Raw genomic sequence first — 16,713 nt, 5'->3', positions numbered from 1 at the left:
ACCACCTGTTTGATAATATAGAAGTCATTTGTCTATTTTATTGGTAAACTGCAAGTTAAAAGCAAATAAAATGCTTATTTTTGGTTTTCTCCATAAAAACACGTGTACTTTAGAAGAAATAACCAGACTTCTTTACCTGTCTGGCAACCGCACCAGTCGCAGCTGGCCGCCGCGGCATTTTTGTTACGGTGGTGGTGGTGGTGGTGGTGAAAAGCATTTATTGGGCTATATGTACAGAGAGTTGCTCGGGGAGAGGCCCCTAGTGAGCATCGCCCCTTACAATAGAAGGCGGAGTCCCTCATTCCGGGACCCCGTTGGTCCTGACCGCTGCGCAGGTCCGCCGAACCAGGGCCTGTTGGGCCGATGGTTCCTTGCAGCCGAGCAGAGCCGCTTCCCAGTCCTCTCGGGTAGGGGAAGGGGTGATGGGGGGCAGAGAAGGATTTTGCCTGCATGCCCAAACCATGTGAAAGGTGTCTGCCACCTCCCTACAGAATGAGCAGCGGCCGTCAAATGAAGTCAAAGTGCTTGAGAACCGCCGGGAACAGCAGGGTGTTTGTAAAGAGCCTAAGGAGAGTTCGTTCGCCAGCTTTACCCAATCCCTTCATAGGAACCGGGCAGCGCCGGTGTTCGGCACGATAGTGCTCTGTGATATCTTTAAAAGAAAGAAGAGGGATTTGATCCGGGTTAAGGTCCTCCCAAAGAAGGCCGGGTGCCCGGTAAGTAAGTGAGCGGACTGCCTCATGGGCGGCTTCGTTACCTGGCATGCCTTGGTGGCCGGGGACCTATATGATTGAGCGGTGAGTTGGATCGCAGTCGCGAGTACTGCGATGAATAATTTGGTGAGCAAGTGGAGTGATCCTACTGAACTCAAAGTTACTACAGGCTCCGCGAGTGTCTGCGATCGCTACCTCCTCCGCATGAGTTGAGCTGGGCGCCCTGAACGAGAGGCCGTCCACCTGTCTTCCCTCGTGTACGACTGCAGCCGCGTACCATTCCCCCACTGGAATGGTGGTAGGGCCCTGCAATGTCGACGTAGAAGACGTGTTTCTTTGAGCCATAGTGGCGGTGCAGGGCATCCGTCCGCGCCTGGTGCCGGTCATTATGGTTCCCCTTGTTCATCTTAGTCGGAACGGGCCGAACGTAGAGGGCGCGTCTCCACAGTTCGGGCACTCGAACCCGTTCCATTGTATGATGGTCATGTTGATGTGTAACCGGTCCAAGAGGCGGCGACCGGACACGGTCTGAGCGAGACGCGTGTATTGGTTAACGAGATGCGCCTCGCGAAGTTCCCTAAAGGTGTTCACCATCCCCAACGCGAGCAGTCGCGCGTTGGAAGTGGAGATCGGGAGGTCGAGGGCTCTCTTGAAAACAAGAATAAAAGCGCAATAACACGACACAAAGAAGGAGGAAACCGACAGGGCAGGCGGTTTCCTCCTTCTTTGTGTCGTGTTATTGCGCTTTTATTCTTGTTAGCTATGAACCAACATGCCCCGGAGAGTGTTTTACTGAAGTAGCTCTCTTGAAAATTTTGCGGAGGACAACCTCCAAGTAATCTTCGTCATGTTTCCGTGCACACTGTTATAGTGCACGTAACGCGGTACTCTACGCCCCACGAAGGTGAGCAGGGCAATCGTCGACTTCCCCAGTTTGCGGATGAAGGCAATCTCTCCTCCGCGCCACTGGACTTTAGATTTCAAGGTGGTAGAAGTTTCCTGCTCATGGACCGTAATAATCCCCCTGCAGACTTCACCGTTGACTTTGGCGTGGCCGACCATCGGAATGGAGCCATTGGAAGATTACAGGGTAAACTCGCGAGCAAGCGCATTCACCGCACTGACGTCTTGAGTGGTGGCGATGATGATATTCTGGTCCCAGATGGGCCAGGTACTAAGCGTGTCCACCGAAGAGGCGTTTACATAGGCTGAGAGCAAAGCACCAAGCTCACCGTTCTGCAGGACTGTCTTCAGAGAGATCGTCACTCTGGGCTTGATGACGATTGTGAAATCTTCATTGCGGAGTCGAGGCATAGCGGTGGGCCGCCATTTCTTCGATACCACTGTTTGAGAGAGCTGAGGGTTGGAGCTTGCAGTGTTCGGATGCGCAGAAACAGCGGCACTCACGGTGGGTCCGTTGACCGCCGACGTGTTCAGGCGTTGCTGGCGTTTACGAAGTGCCACCGACGAGAAGAGACCTTCGTCTACTATCTCCTGCGTTGGAGTGGAAGTTTCAGGCGGAGACAATGCGCCTGTGACTTGTGTCCATGCCATCGTCTCGGGATCGTACCCGCGGCGAGCGGACTTGGCTTTAGGCCTAGCTAAAGCTCCCACAGGTTGAAGTCAGAAATGAGCCTAAAAGGCCCAAAAATTTGCCCACCTGGTCGAGAGCGGTATTTTCGGGTGCCGGGAGATGTTATCCGTCTAGAAGAAGCAAAATTTACGCGGTCGTATGGAATTTTGCGGTCCCTCTTTCCTTTTTCCGCTTGCTCGCCGCGTGTTCTCGTCCGTTTGCTGTGCTCCTGACTCGCTTCGTGCAGCTTCGTTGCAGTGTCTGTGCTTGCGGGTGTTCGACTGTTCGTGTTTTTGTGTCTGCCCTTCTTCTTCTTTTTGGTTGCACAATGTCCGATCTCGGCATTTCGGACTTCAGCACGACACCATCGGCATCCGCTTCGCACGCTTCCCAGCGCGCCAAGGAACGACCCGCAGGCCCGCGGTTCATCTTCATCGAAGATGAACGCCACGTGTTAAGAAACATTATGGTGAAGTATCGTGACGTGATAGAAAACAAAAGAACAGACCATACCTCGAAAAAAGGCAAAGGACGAAGCCTGGTCTCAGCTTTGCGAAGATTACAATAGCTTGGCCGGCACACGCACTGTGTGTGTAGCACAGTTACGAAAACTGTGGGACAATATGAAGTCCCAGTGGAAAAAGAAGAAGTCTGAAGAAACGAGGGAAATCTTTCGGACAGGTGAGCGAAACAGTTTTACATTCAAAAACTGTCCCATACATTTTCCTGCATGTTCGCACGTTTCATCTTCTGACATCATTTTGATCCTAACAATTTGGCATTATTTCTTATTAATGCGAAAAAATTATATGGTTACTTCGCGTCAGCAAAACGTGTCCGCAAATTCTGTCCGCACGGTTATGTCGTTCTGTGGAGATAAATATGCAAAAGTTTGAGTGAGGCAGTGCGTGAGTAGATCTTGAAGTGCGAAAAGTTTGGTTGATGAATTGTAATTAGTTAATTAAATTGAAATAATGAAATAAAAATTGCTGTTTCAAGCAGCTTTTGTGTGACCGATTCGGTGAAAAACGATGTACATGCACGACAAGGCTTACTTAGTATAAAAAACTGAAATTTAAAAATGAAAAACAAGCAATAACAAAATTAATTAAATTAAATAAAAGTTTCAAATAACAAAAAAAAGGAACGGACGGAGAATGAGAGAAAAAGGGAAGGCTTTCGCATTTCCTTCCTTAAGCATAAGTACAATCTTTTTTATTATTGTGAATTTTTGTGAAAAATTGTAAAAAATCTCCGTACTACTTTTGAGCAAAACATTACTGGTGTGTGCTGTACTGGTTAGCGATTTTGTTTGTTTTTCTTTTCAAGTATTGCGCGCTGCGCACAGAATGCGCTTCACCTCAGTATGTTTCACTGCATGTACGGTGCTGTGGGAGATACACAATTAAGAATTTTGGTGCAGGTGGCGGTACACTTGAATGATGGTCAATGAGTCCGGCAACAGAACTGGTTGGTGCAGTCGCTGGCCATATAGCGACAAGACTGCCAAATATATTTGACAGCGACGGGGCCCATATCAGCAAGGCAGTGCTGTCCCTGCCACCTGGTGCACTATTGGAGGCGATGGTAAACGGCAACGAACCAAGCCAAGGCGACTTTTCCAGTATGAAAGCCTGCCCTCTTTAAATACTAGTTACGTTTGTCACGGTTTGTTTTCCTCGTGCATGAAGTCCAAAACCGGCGCCTGGGCTGAGAAAGACGTTGTTGGGGAGGGCTATGGATTAATTTCAACTGCAAGGGATTCTTTAACGCCCGCTTACATGCCGCAGTACACGGGCGTTTACACAACTCCTCGCGCCTGTCGATATGTGGGCGCAGCATCCCAAATGCAATCCGCGACTGGTGCTCTGCTATCGAGCGGCACTGCAGCAGACGTTAGTTATTTTCTGCTCGTTGTATGTGCACGTGCTCAAGCAGGCGGGCCACATATTTATCAGTACTTCTTGGCGGGCTCGTACTGGGTTCATTTTTCACCATGTCGCATATATTTTGAGAAGTTTGTTTTTAGATGTCTACACTAGTCGTGACCATGTAAAGCATTTGTTCTTGATTCCCTGTTATGGTCTGAATAGCGTCTGTTTATGGTCTTATTTGTTTTTTGCATGTCATATCACTGTAGTATGTATGTAAGCATAAGAGCCCACCAATTTTGTCACATCATTGCAGAGTTTTCGTGAAGGTATTGTATGTGTGTGCATGTTTTTGCAGGCTAGGTTCCTGCACCCATATCAAGGCAGGCAGCACGGTCACCATGGCTGAACAGCCGACCAATACCTGACCATGCACTTCTTGTTCAGGAAGAGTGCCTCAGTGCAGGCAGACCAACAGTGGTCGTGCAAAGTCAGTGCGTGTCTGAGGACATCGCACCAGCACAAATTGCTCGCACGAGGGCAGGTGGCCCCCGTGTTGCTGCGGTGGAGCAGACACTGGCTCCTGAAGTAGCAGCCAGAATCAAGGCTATTGAAGCTGACGACCGGCGCAAGGAAGAGTTGCACCAACTGGACCTACAACTCCGCAGGATTCAGATGGCCGACCAGCGGCTCAAAAACAAAATGCAGCGCAAGCTGCTTTCTCAGGATATTGAGATCAGGAAACGGAAGTTGGAAGCAATGAAGCGCTAAATGGAGAAATAAAATTAACTTGCAGATATTTGTCTCGGAATATTTCTGTGTACAATTACAACACTGTCGTCATTATGATGCAGTCGTACAGTATTTGCTTGTTCCTTCAGTTTCTTAAAAACAATGTTCTTTATTTAACACACTGCACGTGTATAATCAGCACAAGCAAATAGAAACAGCACAAGGAGCAGTACTGCAACAAAAGGAGATGACACTCGTACATTTGTGCTGCCTTCAATCAAAGAAGCTATGGTGCTACGTTCCTTCTTGTACTTACCTGCCCTCTGGGGTATTTGGCGGGTTAGCATCTGCCGGAGGTGTCATTAAAAATGACATGCAGGGATAACCTGCGTCTCCCAGCAGCAACCCGGGAACTCGCTTTGTCTCGTGGAGGACTCGTGCACGGCTGTTGTCGAAAATCCTGCTGTCATGAACTGATCCAGGCCAACCGACGACCAAGACATAAAATTCAAGCCTTGGCCCCGTGATTGCCTGAGGATAAGATATTATGTCTCTATCGTGAAGATATTCTCAGGAAATGAAAATAAATTTTTGTGCCTACATGTCAGATCATTCTACTCTTCAGCAATTAATATATATTCATAAATCTTAGGTTATATGTTTTACAGGCAACAAGAGCCTCAAAAATTAGCACTTTCATTGAAATGGTGCAAGTTGTTTACTTGCACTGCGAGTGAAACTTTGGTGCATCATGTAACACAAACGCTAGGTAGCATTCTTGGTATTTCTTTGTTTTTACCCTCGGGGTCATACAGCCATTTCAGAAGGGTGCAGGAAGAATGAAATGTAAAACAAGCAATTCGAAAAACAAACTGTTGCTCCTATATGTACAATGTTAGCCATGAAATAGAGAATAAATGTATTAGTGGATATAGATGTGCTGGTGTTTATACAACGCAAGCCAAAATATTGAGGCATAACAAAAATATTCTACAAAAATCCCTACATCACTGATGAATTGATAGCAGTCGCTTTGGACATAAAATGAGTTTGCGTATACGTACACGCGATAATTAAACCGGACCCTCCAATCTTGAAAAGTGATGCAGTGCAGGTTCAGCAATGCAAGAGATCGATTCTTTTTTTTGCTCAATATTCACATGAACATTATTTGAATAAGACGACAGCTATGATGGGCAATGTGAAGGAATGTGGCCTTCAAGTTTGTTCTAAATATCAGCACGCGTTAGTACAATATAATGCCACCTAGATCGCGATAAAGTTTTGCAAAAAGAAAAATGGGCTCACCTGCGCATTGATCGAAAAGTAGCCTTTCCGGTTGCGGTATACCTCTCCGAGCTGCCCGCCAGGACACTTGATTCTAATGTGGGTACAGTCTATGCACCCAGTCACCCCAGGGAAACGGCCAAGGTGGTATACGTCTGTCGTGTCCGCTTGAAACTCGGCCGCAGTTGCGGGGAACTTCACAGTTCTAGGGAACAGATGTGCCGCGATCAGCGTGGATACTCGTTCCACTGCACGGCACACCGTCGGTTGCGAAACATTTACCAAGTCACCGGTGACGACTTGGAACGTTCCACTTCACCGGTGACTTGGTAAATGTTTCGCAACCGACGGTGTGCCGTGCAGTGGAACGAGTATCCACGCTGATCGCGGCACATCTGTTCCCTAGAACTGTGAAGTTCCCCGCTACCAAGTCACCGGTGACGACTTGGAACGTTCCACTTCTACCCGCCGTGGTGGCTCAGTGGTTAGGGCGCTCGACTACTGATCCGGAGTTCACGGGTTCGAACCCAACCGCGGCGGCTGCGATTTTATGGAGGAAAAACGCTAAGGCGCCCGTGTGCTGTGCGATGTCAGTGCACGTTAAAGATCCCCAGGTGGTCGAAATTATTCCGGAGCCCTCCACTACGGCACCTCTTCTTCGTTTCCTCTTTCACTCCCTCCTTTATCCCTTCCCTTACGGCGCGGTTCCGGTGTCCAACGATATATGAGACAGATACTGCGCCATTTCCTTTCCCCAAAAAACCAATTATTGTTGTTATTATTAACGTTCCACTTCCATAAAATCGAAGCGCAATGGCCAGCTGAAGCATCGGTGGTAGCGGGTGACCGCGATTGCTAAGACGCTTTCTTCCATGGGCAGGCACTTCAGGAGCTCTTGCACGGTGTCCTTCGAAAACCGGTACGGGGATAGGAACTCCCCATTGCTGAAATGCTCCAGCGGGTTTATTCTGTCCCGCAACGCCCGTCGTGACACAACTACAGGTTCACTATCCTCGGCGCCGTCGTGGAACAGTTCGTTCACACGTAATACATGTTCGGCGAACTCGGCGAGCGTGACGGCAGTCATCTTAACCAAAGCCACCTAGACAACTTCAAGGCCTCCGCACGGCGGCGTGACGTCACGCCAGTGCGATGGGCCTGCAAGTCGGCTTCGCCCATTCGCAACGCCTAGCCTTGTGCCACGAACGCTGGGACTGGCGCAGGCAATTTTTTAAAACCATAATCATTGCGCACAGGCACAGCCAGTGCGCGTCGTACTGATTATGGTTTAAAACAATTGCCACTTTTCATTAATAGCAACCTAGCCAAATCAATATTTTACTTCTACAGAAGAACACTTAGAAGTGGCACAGAAATGACTGGTGCTTCGTGGTTCTTTGCAGTCAAAAACCACTTGTTTTTTTAGTTTTGCCAAGCTGCTCAAGAATTCAAGCTGAGGGCATGAGGATGATGTTATTGGGCCTTGCAACTCATCTCGAAGCCGTTCTCCTTTTTTTGGCGTTTTGACATTTATTACATTCTACCAAGTCAATATGGTGTCAATGTATTTGGACGTTTCCTGTGCATGCCGGAATGAAGCTGTGTTAAGAGCAGCAACAGTTGAAAAGTTAAAAATCTTCAGGGCCAGTTTAACATTTTGGCGCTCCATGTTTGACGGGTTCAATGCCTTTAAGGTAAGCGTTGGCGCTACCTGTAAAAGGTCATTTTTCTCGGCTTCGTGAAGCTGACACAACACTTTAAAGGGTGCTGTAAGTATCTTTGGTTGGGCATCAGTACTTTTTGGGTCAGGAAAGTACATGCACTTCCCAATGTTGCGCTGATTCAGCCAGTTATTCCTAATGCACTTAATCAAGTGAACCGGATCTATGACGAAAAATAGGGGGCGTGATGGATCAGCAGGATGCTGGTACACAATGTTGAGCCTTGCGGGCTTAGCAAAGAATGACATAGCTTTCCTGTTTATGGAGTTGTTGTCTGATATCAGTGCTACGATTTTAAAACCAGATGCCTCCAGATCAATAATAAGTTTCCGAAGAAAGTCATGCAGCACCCTGGCATCAATTTGTGCAACAGGTAGAATGTGTACAACATCTTTGTTTGAAGAAAGCAGGTTCTGGATCATGCATACATGGGCTGTTTTTGCAGGGCTTGAGGAGTTAACAGCAGCACCTGTCACGAAACCAGCCTTGTAATCAAAATATGCTTGAAGGTGCACTTCGTCTATCATTAAAGTCACTGTCTGTTCATGCTCTTTGTATGTGTTCACAACCCGCTTCGCATAAGAAAGAAAGTTAGATTCCTGTTGCTCTGTTGCAGGACTTACATCATATGATGAACAAAGCCTTCTGACTGTGTCAGGGTGCGGCAACTTAAGTTTCATTGAGCTTCTCAAAAACTTGTAAGCGTGAGGTGAAATCGTGAACAAAAGGCTTGCAAAAACTAAAAAATCTGGGGGATATCGGTTAGCATTGTTTAAAACAAGATCTACTTGGCTTTTGAAGAATTTCAGTACCTCGAAATGCCATTCTTGCAACTTGCATGCAGAATGTTCATCACTCACTTCATCCAGTAAAGTTGCTACCAATTGAAGAAGATGACAAATCTTCACAGAAGGCTCAGTGGAGATATTCCTTTGACTGTCTTCAATCATCTGTAGCACTCTTTTCAAATCTCTTAGATTACAAAGCTTTTCAGGCACAAGCACCTCACCACATTTGCTCAGGCGAGTTTCACCAAAAAACACTTCTACGCGAAGGTCCGATGACACAATCACCTACGAACGGACTGCAGGAGCAGAATCAAGGGTCAGATCCAAGAAGAAAACCTTCCCATCCTTGTTGGTAATAGTCCAGAAGTCGGAATTTTGAAGGCTTGGCAAAGCGTCGAGCAAATCGGAGAAACCATTTATCCTGTTTTTGGCCTCCTCTTCAGCTTGAGTCTGCTTCGAAAGCAGTATTGCCTCTTGCATTGAAGCATCTTCCAAGCGTATTCTTTTCTGTTCTGGTGCTTCTCGAACCGACGCTTGTGGTCGAGATAAATATGCGGGGCACTTCGGAGACAAACTTGGAATTGCAGTTTGTTTCAGACGAATGGTTTTCAGCGGAACTTCCACAGCTTTTCCAGTTATGATATCTGTGTAGGCAGTTGTTTTCAAGTAGTCCGTTGGCAAAAAATGCTTTTCACACAGCTGAAATAAAATAATACAATCAAATGAGCATGTAACTGGACAAGAGATGGCACTAACGAACGCGCCGACAAGTTCAGAGACCCTTTGTCTCTGCTGCGGAAGCAATAAAGATCGTCAACACGTGCGTTACGATGGTACCGTGCGTAACCGAAATCATGCATTAGCAACCGTCAGCGGATAAAGCGCACGACGATAGCTTTTCGTCTCAGAACACCATATAACAACACAAAAAGCAATGCTTACCACTGTGTACTTTGTTGGCAAGAAGTCTTTCCGGGGAACAGCTCTGGTCCATGCTGCCCGCATCGTCGGGTCAGCAGGAAACCTGTGCACTCGGACACTTGGGCCGCCGTCATAATTTGACTTGCAGTTGGGTGTACAGCATGAGCCAGGCATTCTTGCATTCGAACCTGTGAAGAGTAGCACACAAACGACCAGCAGCAACTTCGTAAGCTTGACTTACGATCACTTACGACGCGCCATGCTTACCGATGCTGTGATGCTGTAAAAAACATGGTAAAAACGTGGTTCTCGCCGCCTGCCGCCTGAATAAGTGTTGCCAGCAACTGACACAACTTCGCTCAAACCAGCGGGCGGCCCAAATATTAGGATTATATATACATATATTCTTCGCTCTATACTCCAATATTATTGTCAGTTAAAGGTTTATGTGTTTTGATTTGTATTCATAATTACAAAACTGTCTAAAATTGAACGGGAAACATAAAGACTGCGTTACTATGCACGACCCTGCAATATTTTTTTTGCGAGCCGTAGAGTCACGCTCAGCCAAGCCAAGCCAAGAAGGATAAGCATGTTTGCGGCGCAGGCGCGCGCCGCCGGCTGGGCTTCTCCCATCCGAAACAGCCATCCTCCTATCGTGACGTAGTGGTCAAAGAGAGGAGGTCGCTCGGGGGCCTTCTTCCTCTTCTAGGTGGCTTTGTCTTAACACGTTTGAGGGGGGACGCTTCGCTCGAGGAGGCGTTCAAGCTAGCAGCAGCGCCACCTAGAGATTTTGGAGGAAAGCGTGGAGGATTTCCTCAGTTCGAGGGCCGCTAGGACTGGAGGAGGGTTTAGAAGCACGAAACGGGCTTCGAGGAGCAACTCGAGTGAAATTTCAAGTGGAGGTCTGTTTAAGAATACGGGGGTATGTGACTCTACAGCTGCTGCATTCCTCGCGAACACAAGACCGACTAGGGCCACGGAAAGTTCATCGAACTTCACACCTCCCAACCAAAAATATCGCGCGGACACTTGCTGTCAGTGTGACATGAAAGTTTAGTCGCAGTTTCCTGGAACAGCAAAATTACACACACGCGCAAATGTATGCTCGGGGTGTTCTATCAGTCTACAAACACGCACACATGTGCCCACATTGCGGCTAATTCAGTCCGCACACAAGGTTAGGAAACCAATCTGCACATTCCAGAATACACCAGGTCATGTCGGTGCATCAAACCGGCAGAAATAATTTCTATCCGCCTAAATCTCGATGCAGAGGTTCATGTTTCCTTTTATCATTGTCCACAGGATTGGACCTACATTTTGAATTATCAGGCACATCGCCGGTTGTAAAGGCTGCCTCCGCTTCCGGGTCTACATTGTCACCCTCGTCAAGATAGACATAGCTCACCAGCTCCCTGCGCTCTGCAAAGATTGCTGCTGCCGTCGCATCTGTATGCTTCCTTACTATGAATATTACAGTCGAGTTAGGCCTTTCATCGACAACTTTGCCTGCAGTTTGACATCGTTTTTCAGGCAATGCTAGCTGTTTGCAGCGTTGGCGGCCGGCGTTCTCAGAGAAAAACCTGCCCTCCCTCATTAGCTCTCTACGACAACCTTCTCCGCCTTGCTCCCGCACTTTTATTAATAAAGCGTCTTGCCCATTGCCGAAACATACAGCAATGAATTCATTGTCCGAATCCCCCCGTCCCGTTCCCTACCTGCTGCGAAACACGTTGCAGCGGTCCCTCTTGCTCCCAATCAGCTGCAGAAACTTTTGCAGCTTCCGGATCTGCCTGAAAGTCGACTGGGGCCTCAGGTTTGTCTCGAAAAGGTTCGTGGAGAATTTTGAAATGCCCTTCAAAATGAGCGTTCACATTTTCTTGATGTAGCCGCTCTCTCTCTCTGGCCACAAGTCGCGAGTGCGTTTCAGGTGTTGCCAACTTTCCTACAGCTTCACCTGGATCTGCTGTCACTGCGCACAGTGACACCACCAGCTGGCTAACCCCTTCATCTCTGGCAACTAGCTTACCATCGCCCACAAAGAGTGTTCCCGCTATCAGAACCAGCTCTTCCTCTTCCTCGGGTGTCACTGCTGCTTCAACCTGCTCTTGCGAGATGCTGAAACCTTGTTCGAGAACAGTACACTCCTGTGCCTCCTGTGTCAGCTCTATATCTGTTCGCTCTGACAGAGAGTGCAACACAGGCGTGGCTAACTCCCCTATGCCCAGGGGCATAGCCAGGGGGGGGGGGGGGGGGGTGGCTTATGGGGCTTCAGCCCTCCTCGAAATTTTTTCGTACTGTTATGCACCGCCGACGAAAACAACCAAAGGCACTGGAAATCACGCTGGATGAACTCTGGATGAATGCCTGGAGCACCATCCGATCACAAAGTTACAAGGGCGTTTCGATGAGGAGCAGGCTCGTCGCGGCATCTCGTGGCGGCCGTGGAATCTACGGAGCACATAGATTTCAATTCCGAAACTTTATGGATATAACCTTCTCATAAACTTTTCCCTTTATTTAGCGAAGCAGCAAAACCAATGCAAGTAAAAAGCTATTTTTCTTCAGGTCAATAAACGCGTAATTAGGGAAACGTATGACTATTCACTACCTTTTAAAACAGCAGAAATTTTTGCCGTTTATTGTAACAGTTAGCATCATGGTCAAAGTTCTCATGCGAATACGAAAACTACGAGGACATCACAAACCAATCTGACCAAGATTGCTCATTGAAAGTCTGACCCACACGGCTTTTCCCAGCAAACACTCTCGGATGTTGGGTAGAGAAGCTTGTCCCAACATGTGTGGCCTTAATTTGTCTTTTTCCTTCCTTTTTTCAGCTACCTGCTTTTACTTCCTTCTTGTGCTGACCAATACCCTTAATTAATTTTCTGTGCGGAATTATTGCAGCCAATTTGCAGGCATCTATAATACACAATTTGGTATTGATTTCTGTATTCTTTCCATATTATTCTATATATATGGTGCTGTCGCGACAGCAGCATGACCCAAATACATATAAGGATTTCAGCGATCATAGTTTTATTTTTGTAGGATAGCCTGTGTTTCTATGCGTAAAGGTTACTATCTATGATTGCGCAACATGTTTATTTGGCTTTTTTGGCATATTATATACAACAACTTTAACTTAAGTATGAAGATTTATTAAACAGTATACGTATATTTAAATATCATCCTTTCTTGTTTTCTGTATACATGCAGTTAACTTTATTTCCAGCGCCGCTTTTTTGCCCTTTCTCAAGCTTCATCTCCGTATTTATGATATTCTATTGTATGTTTGCATTTCTATTGTGTATTTTGCAGAACTCCTGCTTTCTATATGTGCTATCTGTTGCGACTACAATTTCGGTGCAATTACTTGCTATACCGGACCGATGATAATTTCAGCTGCGCAATGATCTGAACAAAGGACAGCTTCACTGAGATTTTCTCCCTGGCCATTGCATATGTAGAAAACTGTAAACAAGGTTCTTCAATGACAAATATTTGTAAAAATGTTTTTCCTGAACTTGATTATTCATATCAGCGATATGCACTGCTTTGCTGGTTTCGAACTTATATAGTTCTAAAATTCATACACATTTTCTTTACTTACTAAATACACGAAAAAGATGGAAGCACTGATATTAGTTATTTCTGCCGCAGTTTTTGGGAGATGCGAATATATTCTTTTATGAAAAATACATATTTTACTTGTCTTGACAGTGCGTAGCATTCAATAATTTCTTTGCTGCATCTAATACTCAATATCATTGGCGATGGCACTGCAGTTATGATTAATGCATTTGATCCCTCTACATTTCTATAAGGAGGAGGCCTAGCTGCAACCTGAGTCCCCCTCGAACAAAATTTCTGGCTACGCCACTGCCTATGCCCTGAGCACTCTCTTTTCGCTCGGGACACAACGTTAGATCAGCTTCTGCTATGCGGAGAACCACACCTTCCTCCTTTGTTTCATCGGAGCATGCGCCCCTCGAAAGTGAATGAACCGGTTCTCCTGTTAGCGTTATTTCGGATCCTGAATCCGCAGAGGCTTCAGTATGACCTCCGACATGAAAGTAGCCGCATGACCGATCCTCCCTCCGATCTGGTTGACTGACCTTATTAGCAGCCATCTCCAACTGGGATGGTAGCTTATCTGGCGCCAGAATCTCCACATGAGCTACTAGCTCGCACACATCTCCCCTCACCGCGGGAACATGTTGCCCTTGCTTTTTCAGACCGTAAATCATCTAATGCCCAAATTTCATGCAGTTAAAACATTGAACAGCTGCGAATAAGACCTTGCTATCAGATTTTGTCCCCTGCCTTAATTTCAACTGCATCTGTGCAAGTTTTCTTTTTTCCAGCACAATTTGGAGTTTCAACTTTTCAATTTCACTCGCTTTTCTGCCTCCTCCTGCTAAACACGTCGCATCATGCCCTCCCGATTACACCACGCAGCAAGCATCTCCGTTTTCTTTGCTACCGTTTCTAGCACGTAAGCCTACACCGATATGGCGAATTCGGAAAAAGCCGAAAGGTCTCATACCCCACTCGTTGCTCTCTGCCACGGTGATCTCGTCGCCCCCAGTGATGACGAAAGGCTCCTCGACGCGGACAACTTGAGCCCTGGATCTCTCAGCAGCTCGCTGACTTCAACCTCAGCAGTTTTCTGATTTTTGTCTCGTTTGAATTGGTCGCCTGGTTCGCTTTCTCAAACTTTTCGATGTGGACGCCTGGTTGTTTTCATCTGCTTGCCGACTCGAACCCTTGAAGGCTTGTCGTGGCCCGACTCCTTCAGCTCCTCGCTGACTTGAGCCTCCGTTGTACAGTCGAACACGGCCAGTGTTCCTGAATCTCGCGACGTCAGTATTTCGACGCAGCTTCACGTTTTCTCAATTAGGACAAACTGCTCTTTAGCTTGTCCGCCGACTTGTCTTGCTCTTTTCACCTTCCGTCCAAAGGCTCGAGTACAAAGACGTTTTGATCCTGTGTCGACTGCACCAGTTGAGTTTCCTTTTCAAAATGACTGCACCCGTTGCAATCTTGTCTCGACTGCGCCAGTTGGGTTCCACTTCAGATTGCGCCAGTTTTGCAATCCTGACTCGACTTCGCCAGTTGCAATCCCCTTCAGATGGCCATGAGAGGAGACACCTTGTTGAAGATGAAATCGGCGTGTGTTGATGTCCCGGTGGTTCTAACTCGCAAACATTCACGTTACTCTAGGAAAGGAGAACGTTAACTATTTATTTATAACTTAAATAAAACAAGAAGAAGCGAGCAAGGAGAAAACTATTTACAACATGACTAAACCGTTGATCAGACGAATTCAGTTTTGGTTCAACCCAGGGCGCTTACTTTTAAACACTCTGTCTCCGCGCTTAGCGGGAACAGCAACCAATAAGGTAGCAAGCGACCCTCCTCACCAATCAGTGATTAGGAAAAGGAAACTATGGTTTCGCCTAGATTTCAGAAAGAATATTGATTAAACAATGGTCGAGGAAAGGCAAGCCAAAACTCTGCAATGGGCCTTCTTCCAATGCGGCGTCCCTCTAGCGGCCGCCGATTGCAAACCGAGTTGGGGGCAAGCCTAGCAACGCCTTTCTTTCCTGTGTGTTCAGCTTGCAAAGCCATTGGATGTGTTCTCTCGGCTAGTGAAATTGTTTTTGAGTTCGCGCCGAGTTCCGCCTATTTTTTTTCGTCATAGGCGAAGTCTCGCTGCAATTGCGCGATGCTCTTCACACGCCACCAACAATTCGCCGTTTTTCTATCCAGTTTTTGCTACGTCGTATGTGGCCGCGCTTGCCGCATAGAGGCACCGACGAGCCGGACTTTTTTCAGCATTTTCAACGAAAAAAATTGGAGGTCAGACTTCAGAGATGCGCCCGCACTTAGCCAAGAAGGTATTCAACAACATTTCAAGGCTGCGGGCGCCGGGTGGTGCGAACGGCAAATGCGCTGTGGCTGGAACTTCCTGCAGGACAAATATATAGCGCATGTGCAGTGGCTAAGTACAGAGGAGGCGGAGTATCACAAAAGTACTTGTCCCCTTCATTGAAGAGCAGGCATTACAAACAGCTGGTTATGCTGAGCGGTGAGCCAATGCAAATCGTGCAAGCTTTTTGCGAGTCTACCACAGGGTAAGTATTTTCCTTCAACTACTGTAATGTAGTGTGCACGATGACGCTTGCGCTAGGCCACTGCGTTACGATCTCAGTCCTCGCGGAAAGCTGGCGAGTACAGGCGCAAGTGAACACCTTTTTACATTGAAGCTGTTCTGCCCGCACGCATGTGAACGTGTTTCCAAGAGGACATCCTGCCGCGCGACGACCGGCGAGCAGCAGCCGCTGGCTTCTGTACTACAGCGAGGAAACTAACTCGTGCTGCTGCTATAACAAAAACCTATTAAATGCATCACTTGGGCTTATAAAACATGTTCTGCTTTAAACCTTGTGTGCGCCGTGCATGTGTCCCTTGCAATTTGATAATATGTCAATAGAACAATTATGTTGGCTCATTCTCTAAGCTGTTTATCGATCCATATTCAGGCAAAGACGTTCCTTGCAGCGAGCGCGTTTTGAACTGATTTGCGGTTGCCACTTTGGAGTCATGTACTGTATGCAATATTTCTGTTACTTCCCCTTCTCAAACAGGTTGAGCGCGACATGTCAACACTTAGCTGCATTGCTGTTTGCCGTTGTGGATTTGAAAACACCATCAACTACAGACCAGCAGTGTGCATGGGTTGTGCCATATGGAGGTGTCTTTCATGCTCATATTGATCGCAGTTAGTGAATTTGAGACAAGAAATCACAAAATGAATGTGTGAGATTTTTATTTATTTTTTATTCGAGAAGCGTGCCATGAGGCATAAGTTGAAAAAGGAAGGGGGGGGGAAGGAATTTCACGGGATTGAAAGTTAAAAGAAGGAGTGAAGAACCGTTGCGCTGAGGTAGTCGCACAGGTTGCTAATGAAACGGTTGTCCATAGTCCACTTCACGTAGTCACTTCCGCGGTTCCACCGCAGGCCCACCTCCCTGAGGAGCCGTTTTCTGATAGCAGCCGTCGCTGGGCACGTCCACAACAAGTGCCGCACTTCAC

At 47.1% G+C, this 16,713-nt stretch overlaps 1 protein-coding gene across 1 annotated transcript; it reads right to left on the bottom strand.

Annotated features, from left to right (window-relative positions):
- Positions 1-8,970: 8,970 nt before the first annotated feature.
- On the bottom strand, positions 8,971-9,780 carry LOC144129777 (uncharacterized). The gene is made up of 2 exons (XM_077663851.1): positions 9,628-9,780; positions 8,971-9,384 (listed from the first exon to the last, which is right to left on the bottom strand). Exons 1-2 carry the CDS (start codon positions 9,778-9,780, stop codon positions 8,971-8,973), a joined length of 567 nt encoding a protein of 188 aa, XP_077519977.1.
- Positions 9,781-16,713: the final 6,933 nt, after the last annotated feature.

The sequence above is a fragment of the Amblyomma americanum genome, chromosome 4, assembly GCF_052857255.1.
Source record: "Amblyomma americanum isolate KBUSLIRL-KWMA chromosome 4, ASM5285725v1, whole genome shotgun sequence".
Lineage (NCBI taxonomy): Eukaryota > Metazoa > Arthropoda > Arachnida > Ixodida > Ixodidae > Amblyomma > Amblyomma americanum.
Note: the sequence above shows the minus strand (reverse complement) of the source record. Positions and strands in the feature narration are given on the sequence as shown.

What these genes read in the sequence shown, in the direction of transcription:
- LOC144129777 (XM_077663851.1), bottom strand. Translation starts at nt 9,780, where the DNA reads ATGCCTGGCTCATGCTGTACACCCAACTGCAAGTCAAATTATGACGGC. An exon ending in TGCCAACAAAGTACACAGTG is followed by an intron (nt 9,385 to 9,627) that starts GTAAGCATTGCT and finishes ATTTTATTTCAG; the next exon opens with CTGTGTGAAAAGCATTTTTT.